The sequence below is a fragment of the Bombus terrestris genome, chromosome 3 (assembly GCF_910591885.1).
Source record: "Bombus terrestris chromosome 3, iyBomTerr1.2, whole genome shotgun sequence".
NCBI lineage: Eukaryota > Metazoa > Arthropoda > Insecta > Hymenoptera > Apidae > Bombus > Bombus terrestris.
Window position 1 is genome coordinate 14,551,182 of NC_063271.1, and position 21,601 is coordinate 14,572,782.

Consider the following 21,601-nt stretch of genomic DNA (forward strand, 5'->3'; position numbering starts at 1 on the left):
TATAAATATAAGAGATGCGGTTCATGTTACTCTATTCAGAGAGGAAACTTCTTTCTTGATTTGTAGCGCTGTTGCAGACGACGCAGTAATATTATGACGTCACATGTTCGTCGGTAAAAGAATTTTTAATTGTTTGTAACTGTCTTATTTCTAATAATTTTTGAAACAGGAAATACCTGTCTATAATGTTATCTTCGTGAATTCATTTACATAATTAGTTAATGTGCAAATACCGAATTCATACCAATACGCACTTATCCATAATTGTAGTTCCTAATTGAAAGATATAAATAGTCATGCCTACGATTTTTATACACCTGATAATATGATGTTATTGGTGCAAAGCTAACATTGAATGAACAATGTATTAACATGATACTAGTATATAAGAATAAAGCTTTTATTTCAGTCAAATTAGTCTCAAAAGCCAAATTCAACATTAAATGGTATCTGAAATTTTCTTGCGCGAACTTATAAAAATCATGTTCAGGAAGAAATCCTATATATATTTACCATTCGAGATTTCTTACACGGATTTTGTAAACAGAAGTTAACGAATAAGTTTAGCATATAACAACGTGCCAAAAGTTAGCTATAAGCTGTATGTATTAAAAGTATTTATCGAATGAGATGTTACAATTGGTTAATTCCTTGAGCCGTAAATAAATGAAAACCGTCCAAAATCACATTATTTTCAATCACTTATTATGTAAAATGAGTGAGTATGCAAAGTTGAAACTTTGTGAAAATGTAGCTTCTTTCATTTGTAAAAAGTGTGCAAGATTTCATCCCCAAATGTTTATTAACTTTTACAAAAAGCTGTTTAACAATTAAAAAGGCGTCTTCGTAGAACTTAATTTCTACAATTTTCGGAAGTCGTACAGCAACTGATGGCGATTTTTTCTACTCTGGAAGAGTTGCACTATCATGTATAACTCGAAACAAATCGATTTTTTAATCGTAAACTATTTTAAACAATGGCGTCAGAAACTGTACATCATTTTACTGTTTATAAGTATATTAACATTAAAGAGACACGTTTATAGTATAAATAATATAACATTATCATTAATATTTATATTTAAAAAGTAAAAATTATTAGAATTTAATGATACAGATTAAAATAAATGCATAATTATAATAAAAATGACTAAAAATCTTTAATTATTTAATAATAAAGTTACAATTCTATCTTTCTTAATATTTGTTATAAAAATATATAGAGAAAATGTTAATGATTATGATCCACGGTAAACAAATATAAATTCCTATTCTGAAATCAATTTATTCATTAAGCATAACTTTCGGAAATTGTAGAAATTAAGTTCTAAGAAGACGCCTTTTAGTTGCCAAATATCTTTTTGCAGAAACTAGTAAATATCGGGTGAAATATTGGGGAAATTTTGCACACTTTTTACGAATGAAAAAATACTACATTTTCACAAAGTTTCAACTTTGTATATTCAATTTCACATGAATAATTAACGACTGAAAATAGTGCGATTTTGGATGATTCTTATTTATTTATGGCTCAACGAATTAATCAATGCTAACACGTGACGTCTCATTTGATAGATGTTTTTAATACAAATTTTATTAAATTTATTTATTTGAAAATATTATTGTTATTGCGACCCGATTACTAGATTCGTTGTTATATACAAAACCCTGTTTTCGTCACCTTTGGAAATTGTTTACAAATTGTTCACAAAATCCATCCAGCAAATCCTGAGTGAAAAATATATGGGATTCTTCTCTGAACATGATATATATGATATAAGAAGTATATAGGTAATACAATCTATCGATATCATCATCGCGCAAGGATATTTCAGATATTATTTAATATTGCGTAAAAGACTAATTTGACTGGGTTGTTTAGTGCATACCTCTTTAGGTAATACGCATATTGACTTTGCTATGACTAATAATAAATAGCTAATAAGTTAGGTGAATTAAGTTAGAGAAATATAAATACAGAATTAGATAAAGTTGAACATGGAATTCTAGGAGGTTGGATGAATAAATTACCTATGCACCACGAATTAGCTTTACACTTTTTAAAGTAAAATTGTGATTTTCTCTGAAACGTATATATAAATATATACACAATTTATAACATTACTCTGCTTGGAGGTTCTACAATACATGTACGATTATTAATAGTTGTTCGATACTATATACTCGCTGTCACAATACATAAACATATGTGTCATACATTGGTAATAGAAAACGTGTAAAATACCACGCATTAGATTTCAAATACATGTACATATATTTAGTATTAGTCATACACTAATTCTAGAAGATACATAAAAGCGTGCCATAAAAGTATGTATCTATATATGTATATATATAATACACCTATCAGGTATGTATACTTATTATATGTACTATGTACTATAACGTTATATCATCTTACTGTTAGTGCTATGTACTTAACATGAGCAAATTCTTTTATAATGTGCAGCTTTGGGCGTAAAATGCCTCAAGCTAAAATGACTTGGATCAGTAGTTTTGTTAACAAAAATAATGTTGACGATGTTACGCTTTGAATGGCACGTAATATTTTTGGAAGCCATTTTTCATATTATTCAAAATAACGCGAATATACTTAGATGGATGTGTTTAATGTTTTACTGATTATATCGTACGATTCTATTTTAAATTTTACATTCATTTTTATAATTGATATTAACTAATACACATGTATAAAAAATATTTGGCCGTTGTATGTACTTGTTGTTATTAAATTAAGATTACGTAATAAGGTGATCAAATATTATGAAAGTAGATATTTAATAAAAACAAAAAATGATTGATGTATAGTTTTATCGAGTATAAGTAAATTAGTGAGAAATACATATTAGACGAATGAAACAGAATGAAGGGGAAGGGGTAGGATCTTGAAAGGAGTGGGAAATAACGAACGTAACAACGTCTGCGAGAGTCGTGTCGCTACTTCCGAGCAAATAACGTCTTATAGGATACCCTGTAAGTTCAGGTACAAAATATTATAATTTTATAATGCCATACATTTTTTTGTACTTATGTATGCTTGTGTGATGCTTATTAGAATATACATATGTATAAATTAAATTGATTTATTCAAGTAACATTGAATGTATTTAGTACACTGTCATTCGTGAAAAGTGTTCAGTTAAAAATCGCGGATAGGGTAATAATGACAATACTATAATATCTACATTGCTAGTATTGACTTTGACGTGAATATACTATATTAATCTATCATAAAACTTTGCTTTTTTGGGCCTGATGAAAGTTATAACCATAAGACACGTATAAAATAGAAACGTTGCTCTTTATTGTTACTCTCTTCTGATCTTTTTTCATTAGCCTAATTTTCATTTATCTCTATTGTTTATCATATTTCACAACTTCCACGATTTTTTAATTACCTATTTACCTATTTTACGCTAAATAAATTTGATCAAAAATTAAAAAATATTTAATTTAATTATATTTATATATTTTTATAATAATTCGAATTACTTATTATATTTTTTTAAATGTTTAAGAAATTCGTTTTAGCATTTTAAATAATTGTATAATATAACTAACATCTGATTACACTTAGTTATTTTAATTACGCTTAAAAACCGCATTATGTATAATAAAGGTTTTTGAAATATAGACAATAATGGTTGAAATAGAAAGTCGTTAATAAATCTGAAATACTTATTTTTATTGCAAATTATAAAAAAATGATTCGATTGAAATGATTTTGGAATCGATATCATTATTTTAAAACTATGTCTGCAAGCTAAATTTGGTAGTTCTTACGTAACGTGTTAACGAACGCACTCTCACTACTGTATATATGTATGTACTTATTTAGGTATGTACCTACTCTTCGTTTCAAATTAAACTTCATAAAAAAATGCATCATAATTTAATAAATAATTATGCCTTTATAAGACTTATGTTAGTTACGATGTGAATGATAACAAAATTATTAAAATTATTAAATAACAAAATATTAATGACAATGACAACAATCGAACTAATAATATTAACAAGAATAATAATGATAAAAGTAATATTGATGATAGAAATAACAATAAAAATAAAAATACGAAGAATTTCTATAGTTAATACACGTCGATAAACATTTTTAAAATATTTAATATTTCTCTCATTTCATAAATGTTTTAATGTTCTTCTTAACATAACAAAATATTATTTAAGTAGCTTTGTTGTGCATTAGATACTTAATTTTATATTAAATTTATATTTCTTTAATTGGTAATTGCCTGCTGATAATTATAAACATTATTAAGCTTCATTGACAAGTCAATTTTATTTTGTCGCACAGAGTTGTAAAATAAAAATTGTATTTTTTAAATATATGTAAAACCGTAAATATTAATAACTACATACAAAAATGACGATAAATTTCACGTTAAAATTACAAGTAGGTATATTATTTATATTCTTCAAAACATAATATATTCTCCAAAATAGGTAAAATTTTTTAAATAGACATGACGTGTAAAACTTTTGTTTAGTTTAAATAATTGACTCAATAACATTAATTTCTTCATAACTTTTTTAGTGATTGTTATACTAAATTTAAATAATTATAATACGTTACACAACTTAATATTATCTAAGTAATAAAATAAAAAATTAAGTGAAGTATTCAATTTTTACTTGGGAGGGAAATTATAGACAGATGAATGTATATGGATAGATTTGTTATGAGAACAGATCAGAAAAATATTATATCATCAAATTTTTAAGAAATTGAAATATAATGTTTCATGCCTGGTTGTATTAGAAAAAAAATTAGTCCTAGACTTTAACTTTATATGTTTTACTTGCTATTTACATAATATGGCATTTTTTATTCTTGTTTCTTATACATGTTTTAATAAATTATCATGTTCTGTTTTGTTGTAAATGTGAAAGGAGTGTTCTTCGAAAACATACATCGTGTTATCTACTTATGATAGTTATTTTGTATAACTCTAATTTAAGTCTATTTTGATTAGTTTGGTAGTCTACTACTAGTCTACTACTTGTATAGTTGAAGTCTACTTGTTTATGTTGTTTCTATGGCATTACGTAAATGTTACAAATTACGAAATATTTAATACTGATTTTCACATTTTGTATACTTAAATAGTAATTACATAGAAGCAATGTAAAATGTTTACAAGTTGAATGAATCATATCAATTTTATATCTCTTTTTTATTCGTCGCATATCAAAATCTTGCAATACTACAATTGCGTTTGAACTGAATCGATTATAATAACTTGATTTATGCGTGTATACATCTTATACTTAACTTTAAGTTTCTCAGAAATTTCATTGTGATTTTATATTAATATATATACATAATATACTATTCGTAGTACGTAATTTTTTTGTGAAAGCATAGAATATGAGCAAAGAAAGAAAATGATTTTTAAGGAGATTAAGGAAAAATATATCTTCCATATTATAAAATATGAATGTATAACATATTTAAAAATATATAACAAGATAATTGATGTACATCATTATTATAAACCACTACAAACTACTCCTGATAGTTCGTGATAGATCAAGCTATTTTAATGTTGCAAAAATTGAATTAGAAATTTTGTTAGTTATGTATTATATCTATCTTTTCAGAATAAATATTTTAGATTTGATACATTATATATACTGTGATAATTAAATATTTATTCCAATAAATATAATTTAACAGTATGTGATAGAACTTGAAGCATATAAATTTAAAAAAAGTATGTACCACAATTATTATATACAATAATAAGTAAAGATAGTAATATAGGTAAGTAAGTATTCATTGCACCATTCGTACATTTCAATAATTCAATGTTTTCAGATATAATATATGAAAATATAGTATCATATGTATACATATAAATATTATTATTTATTGCCATAAAACTCTATAACATCAATTTATATTTTAAATACGTATTAAATATATCTTACTTAAAATATACTTTAAATTAAAATTTTGATCATAGCGATATATCTTTTACAACATAACAGAACATATATGACTCCGAAGTAATCATTGATTTTAGATAATATCTAGTTGTGTATGAATTTACGTTTATTTGTATTGTTGAGTCAATATAGGAATTGAATATTTGATATAGAAAATCAATACCTTAGTATCGAGCTGTAAGTACAGTATATATCCTATCATTTTAATTGGTTTGAAAATATACTTACGAAAGCGAAAATACTATATTTCTTGCTGGTTCTTACGTAAAACAGAAACGAAATGATTGAATTAGGGGAAGAAAAATATAGAAGTAAATAAATAAATCGAGAGAATAATAAGAATAACAGAGATGAATCTGAAAAAACAATAGGGTCAGACATACTTCGTAATTGAAGGCGGTCGTCCGGGACTTGAGAGTACTATGTGCCAGTTCAGTTCACGGACACCAAATTAGACATGGTCTATTTTTGACCAACTTATAGTTGCTCTCTTGTTCCAATTTACTGGTTACTCATGCTAGAAACTCTATAGCAACATTACACGAGGAATTTAGTATTTCATACATTTTCCATTGAAAAATTGTTTAAAATAAAAAGATTAAATGACATAAAAGGCAATAGGAAAGGAACAACTTCATTTTGAAATTATCATCATCTCCAATTAATCAGTAATATGTTATTTGTAGTTAGGTGATATTACAAAAAAATTTTAACATTTTCTTACTTTGCTTATTCATTATTTCTCCGAAAAAGTTGTTTTCAAAATATAATACAAATGGTGAAATACATACTTGGAATAAAATAATTGGGAAATTTTAATTCCTTCGTAATGTTTCTCAACAGAGCCTAACCGTTTTATAGTTTAGTTTGATGAAAATAGTTTTTTGATTTAACGTCTAATTACACATTTCCAACTATTTAATGATGCGACGCCGTTATACATTGCCAACTGGAAAATTATACGTGAAAATGAAATGATCTGGCAACTTGCCATGTATACGTATAACGTATTGTATCTTAATTTAAGATTATACAATAGAAATACAAAAGTATTTGTGTCTCAGATTTTAATACTTAGGTATAGTGTATATTTGTTTAATATTCCATTAACTGTACAATATTTTTTGTTTTTATAATTCAAAAAAGTATCCTATTCTCAGTATTCTCGTCTCACTATTTTTACATCTTTTACGCAACATTAACCCTCCAATTTCCATAGCTCAGATTATGTTACAATATGAAAACTTTTATAATTTATTATCTCTATTCATAAAAACAACAAATTTCGAGAAATTGTTTTAAAATATATATAAAATATTCTTTATATAAGTATTTGTTTATTTTTAATGAAATTTTAATTATTTTTATATTTTTCTTTGAATAAGATAAATTTGTTTACTATATTTCATTAAATGAAGAAATTCACTGGAAAGTGAATGGTAAACAAATTTAACTTGACAACAAAAATTGAAATAAACGAATAATACAAACAGCAACACGCTAGAGTCAAAATATTAATATTGTGTACCGTATTGTATTAATATTCAGTATCTTGCGTAGTAAGTAAAGACAGAGGCGTCACTAGATTTCAAAGACAACCGGTCACAAAAACATTTGGACATTGTACAATTTTAACTTCCAAATTTTATATTTTCAGTAAATGTACAAGGACCAACAAAAATGTATTACATTATGTTACACTATACTACATAGATAATAGGAGAAAAAGAATTTTTGAGTTATTATTTATTGTTGTCTAAATTTTAAAAGAAATACTGAAAAAGAGCGAATTTCTATGTCACAAAAAGTTTCAGACGCAAAATATCCATTCAGAAATTTCTCAGTAATGAAAAGCAAGTGTGAACACATCGGATTACAAATGTGCATTAGTTTCGTTACTCATTTATTCAGAATGAATAGCAAAAGGGAATATACAAGTTTTGAAATACGATAGTTAGTAATATTTCACTACGAACAGAAAAAGTCAATTCGTAAAATAACGGATACGTTAAAGAACAATTAAAAAACGATTAAAAAAAGAAGGAACAAAGCAGTATTGATTATTTAAAAAAGCTTATTTTCACTATCACAAAACACCATATTATCAAATATATAGCATACCCAAGTAAATATTAAACTTTAGTGAATAATCACTATTGGTTTTAGTTTTATATGTATCATCTGATTGTTGTTTAATTTTACATGTACAGTTAGTATTAGTGTCTGAAACTTTTTCTGATATAAAAATTCACTTTCTTTTAGTGCTTATATTAATATTTAGACAAGAATAAATAATAACTAATGATAGCGTAATGTATAATAACATGATGTAATACGTTTTTGTTGGTCCTTGTACATTTACTGAAAATATAGAACTTAGAAATTAAAATTGTACAATGTCCAAATCTTTTTGAGTCCAACCGACTCTACACGTACAAACTGAAATATCAGAAAAGTATCAATAAATTCTGTATGTAAATTCAAAACAAAATGTGTATTTACCTTTTTCTTGACATTATGGCAGTAAAATTAACAAGCATTATATGAAATGCTTTTTCAGTGAAAAGTCTGTTAAAAAGAATCAAAAAATGAAGAGTGAAGCACTAGAATAATCTGCTTATACATACTATAGAATAAATACAGAGTAGTACATACTCGCGGGCAATTGAAGAGTTCATTTTTATTTAAAAAACCATATAAGTAAAAAGATAACTGCGTAACTAAAGATATAAATTTATATTATAATTTTCAGGACGCAATTTATTTAAATATTTATCTTGGAAATAGTAAAAAAGAAATATAGTAAAATAAAGTAAAGATTTACTTATGTAAACGATAAAAGTTGATCAAAACTTGTACAGCGCCAATCATTTTTCTTTTCACATACATATCTACATCATAAAGGACATATTCCTAACACACGCCTTGCATTTTGCAGCTGTCTCTTTTGGTTCTTAAATAAAAAAGCAATAATTGAAAGTAAATAAAAATTGCTTTTACGGAAACACCTAAGTTAAGTGACTTTAAACGTATCTCTTCAGCGTTGACATCTTATTGTTACAACAATTAGAACACACGTTTCGAGCCACATTCTAAAATTTTATATAGATTTTATGAAGTGTAAGCTATATATTAAAGATAGATATGAAATTGATTAATTGTTATAACAAGAAGTAAATAGTTAACAGTAGAGAAACATTCTTCTATCATAATGTTGAAGATACAATAAGAATATCAATGTTTTAATTGACTTGCAGCAAGTGTCCAAGTACTTGTGTTCAGTAGTGTATGTATATCCTTCTGCTGTAGCAAAGTGTAGCGTAGGCTTCTAAAGCAATCTACATATGCTAAATGTTGCGTTCTACATGTTGCATGCATTGATTCAGAGGCTTCATGATACGAATTGTATATCAAAAAGTAAAAAAAAAAATATGAAAACATTGCAAATGATAGTTTTTAAAACTGACATTGGAATTTATGATTGCTTATACGGTTTCCTTTGGGCAAATAAACTCATGGAAGTAATTTATACATTTTTTAAAGAAGTTTCATGGTAATTATGTCTCTGAATAATGAAATTGAAAACTCCGTAAAAGTGGAGTTAATCAGTTTGGCTTCTGAGAGGCTTATATGTGTAGATTCGTTGCGACTTGCATCGATACAAGAATTACTATGTACTGCCTTGATTAGAGAACAAGATCCAATATTGATATACAGTGTCATTAAACTTCGGAGTGATGCAATGCATTAGAATTTGACGAGCAATCACGCATCCGTATAACGCAACGACGACGATAGACAAGTATGACTATGACATCCGCCAATCTATCGGTACAGACATTGTTATATTTGATGTGTTCTTGTAGATGTAGTTACACGATCGTAGAATTGATGTCCGTGTTTTGGCGAATTTGAATCCTTTATTATTAAAGATTACTGTAATTATCTATAAAAATTTCGCATTAAATAAGAATCCTTACCAGGCACAGCATAGTATTTTTATATTAATATTATGTGTTTTATTCATTTTATTAAGACCAATAGCCAATATTTAGTAAACCAATATTTTCCTATTTGCTACTTGAGAGTAGCAGCTATCATTTCCTGACATATGTATTGGGTTGTCCGAAAAGTTTCTTTCGTTTCATAAAGCAATAATAGATGAACAACAATTTCTGTTTTATATTATTTTATTGAATTAGGTATGATCCATTTCGTTCTATTTCTATTACTATATTCGTACATAATTTAATAAATTAATATAAAACAAAAAACATTGTGCGTCTATTATTTCCTTATAAAACGAAAGAAACTTTTCGGAAAACCTAATAATACTGCACATTTCATGTTTGTGTCCATACATACTATTTTTTTAAATTGTCATTAAATGGTCACTAAACGATGGTTCGTGCGAAAATAATCAAGAAATTTAGTTTAGTTAGCTTTCAATTGATTGAAAAATGTATAAAACGCACCTTCCATGAAACTTGTTCTTGATATACGATATATCCTTGATCTACTTGATTTAGTTAGTTTTATTCGTACTCGGTATAAAATCAGTTTAATGTCGGATATAGATCGAAATTCAGTAGCATTTATTTATGTGCAAATAGGACTCTCCAAATTTTGTATATCCTATCGGCAGCCCAGACACAAAAAGACAATGAACAAAAAAAATGATCCAGAAGCCAAATTGATCAAAGCTACCAGATTTTATGATAGATAGATAGATGGATATTTGATTTCAATTTGGCGGTCAAGAAGTAAAAATAGATTTGGTTTACAATAACTATAGTACAATATACTTATTCATCCACCCACTCTCTCTATACTTATGATAACTTGAGATTAAATCGAAAACTAGAACTGGGGCTAAAATTAGAAACATATGATCATAATACTGTATAATTCTGTAACTATGTACGTAATTCCTTTGGCTTATTTTCTCTTTTTTTTATCTTTCCTTAATCGTACCACGCTTCTCAACCATCCCATTACCTTCCATCACCTTTGATCTTTCATTTCCTAACATTTCCCCTAACGTTAATTTCGTTCTGCTTATACGTATACAATCTTCCACTATATGTTTTAAATTTTAACTATCGTATTTCTAGCTCACATATTTTACGTGCCTTGTTCTTTTCTTCCCCTTAGTAATTATTTTCTTTTTCTAAATTTCCGCATCTTGGCTTCCCAAATTTTGTCTCCCTGTTTCTATCTCTTTTTTCAGCTACCTCGGTCTATCTATAGTCTGTATGCGTTTGTATAACTTATTGTACTTTTTTTTTTATTATTTAATTTATACTTTACAATTTCTAGCTTTATTGCTAATTAACTTGTAAATTGCTATCCCTAACGAGATACCATCTTCGAGTTTGTCTATTATATTTCTTTACTGAGGTCAGTAGGGTGTTTTCTCACTAGTCTTCTTCATTGTACTTTATTCTTTTTCCATACTATACCCAACTGATTATACCAATTTCTATTCAGGTACTCGTTTTTGTTTCTATGCTCTTTTCTCTTCTTTCTTAGAAACATTCCTCTACTAACAAATGTCCTTCTATTTCATCTAACATTAACTCAAAATTTATCGCTCTTAAATCTGTCCTGATCCTAATTCTCTGTATTTTAATACCTTTCATAACTATACTACTTAAGGCACCATTTCATAATTTATCCTGTATCTTCTTCAGCTCTTCTCTCTCTTTCCATTCAAATATTTCTACTTTAGTAGTGTATCCCCCATCATAAAATGATCAAATAAGTACATTCGTCTTTTGAAATAATCTCTTGAATAATCTCTTGAATAGTCTCTTACCTGAGGTTTTGGGGCACTCCTGTTGAGTGTCAGGTTGGCCATCGTGGGGTTTTAGTCGGTAAGTCCGACACTACCCTGCCGCTTCCTAAAAGAGCAACGTGGTGTTCATGAGAATTCCCCATGTAAAAAAAAGGGTCTTTTACTAATACTCCAAATTTGCTCCAACACCGTATTTGCTCTTTTTACATTTTTTCTAAGATGTCTCATTATACTTTTTCAGATATGTAAAATTTTCCACAGTTTCCATTGCGTCCTCCCCCCCCATTTTTACTTTCTTTTTCTATTTTTTTTTTTCTCTACTTTTAGCAAATATCAAAATCTTTTTTCGTGTGTCCTTTTGTCCCCTTCCCCCTCCCTCCCTCTCTCTCTCTTTCTCTCTGCCACGATTATTACATCATCCCAATATCCAGAACTTCTCCTCTTCTATCTTTATCCCTCCTACATGTACTTTTTTAATTTCCTCTTCTAGACCAGAGTCGTCTATCGAAAACAACGTGAGGCTCGATATACAGCCCTGCTTCAACCCTTTATAGTTTCAAAATTCCTCTGAGATTTCTTCTCATACCCTTGCTACGTTTATTATCTCTTTATTGTATATGTATTTTCTTTGTTCTTTCACATATACCCATAATTTACTTCTATCCTCACAGTATCGAAGGTCACACTCTTAGATCTACAAAAAATATGCATCACAAAATATGTCAAGGTGTATAGAGGTCATTTTATTCCAAAGAAGTGCTCTTTGCGAACACTTACAGAGCCGTTAGCTACTTAACAGTTTATTTATAATAAATCTTTGGAATTTCAGGTAGCGAAGAAATAGTTCTATCAAGATGTCAAGGCCAATCCTTAGCAGGCCGCGTACACGCGTATATGGATGCAACTATGACAAAGGAGAATCATATTATAAGCCAATGGTCGACCACTTGGATCGAAAATACAGTTCTCGACCGCTTTTCTCTGAACCAAGAACTTCATTGGCTGACGAGATCGCAGCCCGCCGAGGCGACATCGGTAACATCTTCAGTCGTTTTCCAAAATGGTTTTAAGGGGTGAATTTATCCTAATCCCTTTCTCCTTAACTATTACAACCGTAGTAGTCAATAACTCTTTTCATTGTCAGTAAGAAAATGCTGAATTATTTTTCATTATATTGGTAATTAATGAGTGGCATGTCTGATCCAAGTCCTGATGTGAAATGAATCGAATGTACTGTTCTATACATCTGCTGTTACAGCCACAACAAAATTTTACTCTATAGAGGGTCATCGTAAGAAAATCTTTGCCCTAATAATAAAATAAAATAAAATCGTGACATAAAGCTGCAACGTCTAATGATTTATTATCTCCTGTGACATGATACGAACTTCTGTTATTTGAACGTTATTTCTTCGTATAAAAGTGAGAAAATGAAACTTAATTTTTTATCACTTAGGTTCCACATATGAATAAAATATTAATTACTATTTTTTCCAATTTTAAATTGCTCGTGTATTCTGTTCCTTTATATATTTTAAGCTAAAGATAAAATATGTTAATTTAGTTTAACTTCAGTTCTTGTTACAGAAATGGAATAACATTATTTGTGCTATTGTGAAATTACATAGAACCAAGCTAATATATGTGTTTATTACATAGATATGTATTATAAATAACCTACATTATGAGCATGTCGAGATTACATTTCCAGTTTCGTTTACGGATATTTAAAAAAAAATTATTCAAAATTTAGAAAGAACGATACATATCATTATTACCGACAATGAAAACATTATCATTAATTACAGGCATTGATTACATATTATAATGTATTTATATCGTATGTTATTGAAATTCATTCATATTAATTTATGTTCTTCATTTTTCGATTTAACTATCTTTTTATGTCAATTTATATGCATGTAATAGGAGAAAATCAATAGATTTTACGAAACACTCAATTTAACTATATGATATAAAATAAAATGAAATATAAGTAGTTCTCTCTCTCCAGACAAATATCGAATTCAATCATTGAATATTTTGTTTACGAACATAGTAACAAATATTTGATATACAGATTCTATTTAAGTACATATTTTAATAAATAATTGTTTCCCATTTGTATCCCATTAGAAAGTTGTTACTTGGAACTGTAACAATTCTTGTTACCAAGCTTATCTATCGGAAAAGAGTAAATATAGAAATAAACTATGAATCCCCAATCGATAAATTGTAACGGAATTGAGTGTAATTATAATTAAACCGTTTATCGATATCTACTTGTCGATTATTTATTCTATTACGCAGCGAATGGCAGCGTATTTACATCGACCTAAAAACGGTTTCATTGCAATAAAATGGTGGGCTTTTAAAGAGAGTTTCAATTCAGATAACATTTATTTTTTCATTGGTCAAATATAATACATACCTACATATGTATAAGTGTAATAGTGTACATATGTTGAGATATCGGTTTTTACAGGCACGCATGACCTCTCTGGTCCTCGCAACACTTCCTTTGGGCGTGACCTTGACCTTGAATTAGATCCTTCCATTCGCGCCTCCCAATTGCCATTACCTTCCTTGACTACCGACAACTTGTTCCCCGAAGACGAGGATATTGTCTACGACAGCCGTGGTCAGCGCAGTCGACGTCGATTCGCTGAAAATTTTGCCAACGATGTCGTAGCGACGACGCAACATCTGAAAACGAAACTGGCCACGTTCGGATTAGAGGATGAGGTCGATGCTGCATTAAGAAAACCACGACGCCTACGTCAAGGACAGGATCAAGTTGATAGTATTCTCAGTTCAAGGAAAAATCTACAAGATATAAAATCAATTAGCGAAGAGGCAGAAACTACGTTTAAAAGACGTTCGAAGCTGTTTGACGAAACCGATCGATTAGAAGAGAGTAAACCAATGCTTACGAAATGGTCGAAATTAATTAACGAGGACGAAAGTTCAGTGTCCGCTAATGCTGCTGCGACAAGGGCTATGCAAACCAAAGCTCGTTTAAATGACCTTGAGTCTGAAATGGAAGAGCTTGCAGAGAGACAAGCAAAAAGAGAACGCAGGGCAGCTGCTCTCAGGGCATTGATCAACGAAAATATGTCCGATACGGAAAATCTCCAAGAACAATCTGTTCTTAGCAAGAAGGTTTCCATCCGTGAACACTCTGAGAAACACGTCCTCTGAACAAGAATGAATATTTATAACTCAAATATGAGAATATTCCCTCGTTATTTACCATTTACTTTCGATCAATTGACTATCATTTGTTCCTAATGATCCTGCAGATGTTGTTTGTATTATATGTACTATTTGAATATTCGATCACTTTTAATTGACAGTGCATAGGTGCAACAGAAACCATGATATATTCACATTACACGAATAATACAGATATTTGTATAAAATTATTTATGTAGTATAAATACATTGGCAATATCATGGAAATACAATTTCAATCGGATTATCGTTTATTTTATATGCCCAGGAATATATAACATGTGCAGAGAGTTTTTGTATGTATTAAAAGTTATGCTACACGACCATAATATAAATATACGCATATACATATGTACGCACGCATACGATACCAGCAAGTACACGCAGATATACTTATTACAGCGCACATATTTATTATTTTACGTACACTAGTTTATACAGTATTATCGAAAAACTATATAATTGTAAATTTTATTGGATTTTCGATTATAATTCTGTAATTTTTATGAAGGCAAAAGATAAGTTAAGAGTTTCTTCCTATTTATTGTCTACTTTAAAATTAGAAAATCATATTTTTAATAAAATATTGTTGAATCACTCATTAGTTAAAATGATATTAAATAACATTAGTTAAAATAGCAGAACGTGAATCTTTGAAACTTGATATTTTTTTAATAATTGTATAGACAAACACTCATTTCCTCGTCGTCGTTGTTTTTTAAATATTAAGTACTAATTGTTTGTTTTTCTTGATATGAGAATGCATTTTTCAAATAGAGCATTTTTCAAACAGTTAAAATTTATCAATGGAAAAGCAAAAGTATACTTTCGACTAAATACATAGTATCCAATCAAAGTTAGCAAATAGAACGTAACTTATGTATGCAATATGTTCAATACCTTGTTGAATAATCAATATTTCGTTTTCGCAAATTTTACGCAAAATAAAACCGTATAGTACTTATATGTATAAAATTAAGCGAAGAATTTATTTTATTTCTACTCTTTCTTTTATAGACTAGAGTCAAATCACAACATAGTGTGCCAGAGAAAAATATTGTCCTAACCTTACTATATGTATTTCTGTTAATCTCTCTTATTTGTAAATAAATTTCACTGTTCCAATGTATCCTGAACATATAATGTGTTTGCATGTTGTATACCTACCCATATATGCAAGAACGATTCCTTTTTGTATACTATGTTTTCTGTTTATATTATGAGAATACCTTTAACTTTTTGTTTTTAATGTATATTAGGAGAATTCTTGATCACAGATTCTTGAAAATTTGTATATCTTTTTTTTTTTTGTTTCATCTTTTCTTATTATTACAATCTATTAAACAATTCACAGCTCTTGGAACATAATCGAATAATAATAGAATTACTCTCAAAAGTATTAACATTCTTACTTATAAAAAAGATTCTGTAACTTACATCAAAAGTGTTCGTGACAATGCTAAAGGTAAGTCGGAGGGCAGTAACGTCATTATGCACACTTTGAGGCATTGGTCATCTCTTCGACAAATACATTATTCATTTTCACAAGCTCTCTTATTTGCTAAATGTAGGCTAAATTTTTGTTATGAATGATTCGAAACAAAAGAGTGTCTGACTCATTGTTTACGTTTAAATACATTGCAGTTATACGAGTACATATGATATATAGTATAGCATAGTATATACAAGTACATATTCATATATTCATTAAATCACAAATTACTATTTTCCGCTTAATTGATCTTATCAGTTCATACAGAAACAAGCAACAGACATCGAAATATGGACCAAAATGTAGATTTATTACAATTAGAAGCCGATGGATAGTAGAAAACTGCAATTTTCATCATTTTTAACCGTTTCTGGCTCATAGCAACATTAACCGATTTCAATGAACTTTTCAGAATGTATATAGCTAATTAATAGTATGTATATAACTCTTCAAAATGTGTTATTTAAATTTTCATTACAGCCCCATATAATAAAGTTGTAGAAGGTGACTTTTATTTCTTTCTTCGCGCTTTTGATCAAACGCTTTTTTCCAAATTTTTTGTACATGTTCGACCGTTCGCGGAGAGACGCGGTCGCGGTAGATCGCGCCAACGAGAGTCGTAAATTCTCGTTACGATACGATAATCGGCGCCAGTCATAATCAGTCGATCCCCTATTTCGGTTAAGAGAATAAAGGTGGTTGAAACGATGGTAACACTGAGTTAACAGGTTAAAATATACACTTTATTCCAACAACCATTAAGATTTAAATATTTACGCGTGGTGCGTGTAGATGTGTTCTCAGCGAAGCGTAAATAGCAAGTTAACACTTAGCCAATCGCATGCACCACAGCGAGCTATACGTTTCCACCGCGCATTTTTCCAAGTATCGAGGACTAACATTCACTACTTAAAAAACAAAGAAGTCTAAGAATTATTTAAGTGATTAATTATATTTTGCGGTAATGATTTTATTTAACGATTTCACATATTGTTTATACAAAATATCAAATTAAAAGTATATATTAAAAGTATAAAAAAATATAGGTAAAATTAAGATCATTAAAGATAAATAACACAACTTGAACTTGAAATTAAAAATTCATAATGCATTTTAATATTTTTTTGCAGTGTAGTATCGTTCGATTATAACTTTATTTAATCATAACTGATAATGTAACTTTTTAATTAAGATATTGAATGCCACGGGGGCCACCGATGACCGACGCGCCAAGATTTGTAAAAACACATGATTTAAACAAATGTCAACAGTAATAAATTTGTTATTTTTTCCATCGTTACTACAATGATGTAATGAAATTAATGCGGTATAAAACATATAAAAATAATTTTATTTATACATGAAATATAGATCTATTATGTGCACCCCCATCAGTGGCTGTCGAACATGAATCGCACGAAATCGCAATTCATTAATGATGATTATACACCGTAACATATCTCTTGTAAGTAATATTTCAACATTATATGTATCGCATAATAAAAACTTCATCATGGCGCCACGGGCAATCTCTGTAAAACTAGCGTGGCATTTGACGTGTTAATTTTAACACCACTAAATTGGTGTATTTTATTATATACTGTACTTTATAAAAGTAGAAAAAGTGACGCAATTAATTCGGAACAATAACTGATAATAACAACAAAAAAAAGAAAACGCGTTGCTAAAATCAGAAAGGGAGATCGGAGAAGTTCGGCGACGATGCTGTCGCGGAGGAAAATTAGTAATGAGTATGCTTAGCGCACGGGACATCGGATTCGTTGATGGCAATTTTGGTTAGGAAAGTGAGAGCAACGGTCATTGTTGCTAATTGGATAAGGAAAAGGCTGGTGAATGAGGATGGGTATGTCAGGATGGATGCTGACCACCCCTAACCAAAGGTCGCCCATGGATAGCATTGTACATGGGAAAACCCGCTTTCCTGTGTTTTCTCGGACTGGACAATAAATATAAGGAATACTTCAATTTAAAAAATACTTGTATGGTCTTAAGGTCCTTAAGTTTATTGAGGGTCGGCTATAAGCGTGTTTACACATCAAATAGCCATTTTGCCCGAGATATGGAGTGTGGTTTGTGTAGAGGGTCGGGACGTAATAGTACATGTCATCTAATCAACTACATAATCTTTCTAACCCCTCAAAAAAATTCAAGTCTTTGATCCAGTTTGAAAAATATCATTCTGCTTTGAAGGACATTCGAATACTTTCGTGAGCGACTATATTTTGTCAATGACGATAAAAGTTGATCGATACTAGTCATTCGAATAATCATATACTCATGCAAAATAATCTATCGTATATAAATATCGCATCGTATAGAACATAATATTCATTTACTTGCTTTCGATACTCAAATTAATCAATATTAATTTACCCAGTAACTAGACACGAAGCTATCATACGCTAGGGTTGAGATTTACGATCATAAGAAAGAAGCAAATCCAGGTGGTTCAATTGCAATGTTGTACATGTCATAAATAATATATTGTAATATGGAAAAAATCTCAATGTACTTCAGGTACAAAGCAATATAAGTGCTGACCATATCGTTTATGACACGGGGTAATTAAATATGGTGTATACAAAGTGTATGTATAGTCCATACACAGACATACCAAAACCGTAGTATAAAAGCCAGCCGTCGGTCAATCTCAAAAACAGTTCTAAACAGTCTTGCACGCAGTACTGTAGAAGAAGATTCACTACGAGTCACTAAACTAAATTTGTGCTAAAATTGTGCATCATGAGTGGACAAGTTATTGTAAGTTTCCGAGTTGTTAGTTATTAGTTGTTAGTTGTTGTTAGTTGTTAGTTATTAGTTGTTAGTTGTTGTTAGTTGTTAGTTGTTACTTAATTTTATAAAGAAATTGAAGAAAATTAGGGGCATCTTCAAAACAATCAAAGTTGAAAACTTATCAAGTGTGCATACATAAATTTGTGATTAGAAAGAAATAAACAATTAAAATCAATAAAACAATCATAAATCAACAGGCGATTATTCTGCATATGAAAATAAGTAAAAAATCTACGTTGCTATTTTACAAAAAGTTAAATATGACGTGTTTAGGGGTATTCCAAGAATTAGTCTAGTAAACGCATATCTGTTTTTTCAAATTCGATTTTCTCGAAAATCAGACTTAAAACGAAAAAATTTCACTCAATATTTTCGATTTCTTTCCACGTATAAAACAATCTCCTTCAGTAATATTTAGTGAGAATACCTTTCAACTGAAGTTGTTTAAAATATTTTCTTCAAAAGCTATAGTTTTTATCATACTATTATACATATACTATTTGTTAACTGTAAATTAATTATAAAATGTTATTTGATGCCAAGTTGTCTAATATTATCATTCAAATACTTTAGATTCTCACAATGTATCTGGATACCGCAATGACCTATTCGATGACTTGGGTTATATATCTGAGCGAGGAATCGAAGACGATTTTGAAGATAATTTTGTCATCAGCCAACGGCGTTATAAGGAACGTGCGGCCGCTGCGTTTACCGAAGATCTGGCGGAATTGAGGCGTAAACGAAGGGACATGCAGGTTATATTATTTACATAATATAAAAAAAATCAGTTGAATTTCAATTAAATTTCAAAATCATGGTCAATTTGGCGATATATTTTTTAAACAAATCTCTATCCACTCATATATAAAATCACCTTAAAATCATCTCATACATTATATATTTGTATATATATTACCGTTGAATCTTTTATTTTGAATGAATAAATGAGTAATATATGAAAATCTGTTTATAAATTTGTATAAGTTTCATTAAATAACGATATTACAAGAATTTCATAAATTTATGCTGTCACTTATCTTTGCAGGATCGTATCTTCGATGTCATCGACTTGAATGCAGAAATCGAGAAAGCTAGAAATACTCTCGAACAAGCGGATATTGCTTTTCAACAACACGCAACAAAATTCGATAATACAGATACCTGCGATGACACCAGATTAAAAAAATTCCCTAATATGGAAATTTTAACAGAAAAACCACGGCCGAAAACTATAAAATTTATAAAAGTCCCTAATATTGATATAGAATCGTGTATGCCACAACCTATAAAATCAAGAAGAGACAAAATCAATTCAATAATGGAACCAAATGAAATTGCAAATCCATTAAATACCATTGCATTGCTACCGTTAAAAAGGAAATTCTCAAATAAAAAGAAAAGTGTTTCGTTTTAAAAAATTCAGTGAATATTTTAAATTATTATTGTATGTCATATAAAATGTACCCATGTTATTTAATATTAATATTTCAATAAAACATATATATATAAACCACTAGAAAATGTTGTTTTCATAAACATTTGTAGTTTTAATAAACAGCATGAAGTATACCACATGTAACCGAGAAGAAAATGGTTGAAAAACATGACTATGAAATAACATTTTTTCATTAGGAGACCATAATGAATGAGAATGCAAAAGTCCTTTGACAAACAGTGGTCTGAATATGATAAATTTTCGAAAAATTTTTAAGAACGAATTTCTTGGGAAACGACAGGAATTTTTTATCGAAATTTGGCATTATTCTGAAATTTATCTATGTTATGAAAAGTTCCTACAATATCAAAATTCATTTGCAAAGGTTTGAATCTATATTAGACGTATCTCATTGATTTAAAATATGTATATGTAGTTAAATTTACTTTATAACGATATTGCGATGACATACATACATTGTAATAGGTGTATGCAGAATTTGATGTTTAGATATAATACATAGCTTATATATATGTGTATGTCATACGTAAATATGTATATACATATGATGTAAGTAGGTATATAATATGTATACATATAAGTTACTAAAAAAAATTAAGTGGTCATATAACAGTATAATGAAGGAACTTATACAAATAGGATAAAATGTACTTTTTTTACAGTGTTTCTTAATGACACAGTCTGTATACTTGGCATAATACAATCTTTATACAAAATTAAGAGATAGAGATTTGAATTTTCTGTGGAATTAAATATAGATAATGACTTCTGGTTTATTATGGTTTATTTATTAGTTGAAGAAATAAGAAATATT

General features: G+C 28.8%; 2 protein-coding genes across 4 annotated transcripts in view; both read left to right on the plus strand.

Annotated features, from left to right (window-relative positions):
* The window catches only part of LOC100644880, a 28,499-nt gene extending 12,341 nt beyond the window's left edge, over positions 1–16,158 (plus strand). Inside the window, exons 1-3 of one of the 3 annotated variants that reach the window (XM_012321273.3) lie at positions 2,842–2,994; positions 12,618–12,823; positions 14,274–16,158. In XM_012321273.3, coding sequence (XP_012176663.1) covers positions 12,643–12,823; positions 14,274–14,989 — 897 coding nt within the window. In that variant the 5' untranslated portion in view covers positions 2,842–2,994; positions 12,618–12,642 and the 3' untranslated portion in view covers positions 14,990–16,158. Of the gene's footprint in view, positions 1–2,841; positions 3,005–12,617; positions 12,824–14,273 lie in introns of those variants that run through there. The other 2 variants (XM_003394649.4, XM_048414685.1) reach the window with 2 other exon arrangements.
* Positions 16,159–18,374: 2,216 nt separating this feature from the next.
* On the plus strand, positions 18,375–20,745 carry LOC125387221. The gene is made up of 3 exons (XM_048414732.1): positions 18,375–18,378; positions 19,902–20,086; positions 20,377–20,745. The coding sequence occupies exons 1-3, from the start codon at positions 18,375–18,377 to the stop codon at positions 20,743–20,745; spliced, it is 558 nt and encodes a 185-aa protein (XP_048270689.1).
* Positions 20,746–21,601: the final 856 nt, after the last annotated feature.

Excerpts from the sequence above, each read along its gene's own strand:
- LOC125387221 (XM_048414732.1), top strand. Across the intron at positions 20,087-20,376 it reads GTAAACGAAGGGACATGCAG|GATCGTATCTTCGATGTCAT; the intron begins GTTATATTATTT and ends TTATCTTTGCAG.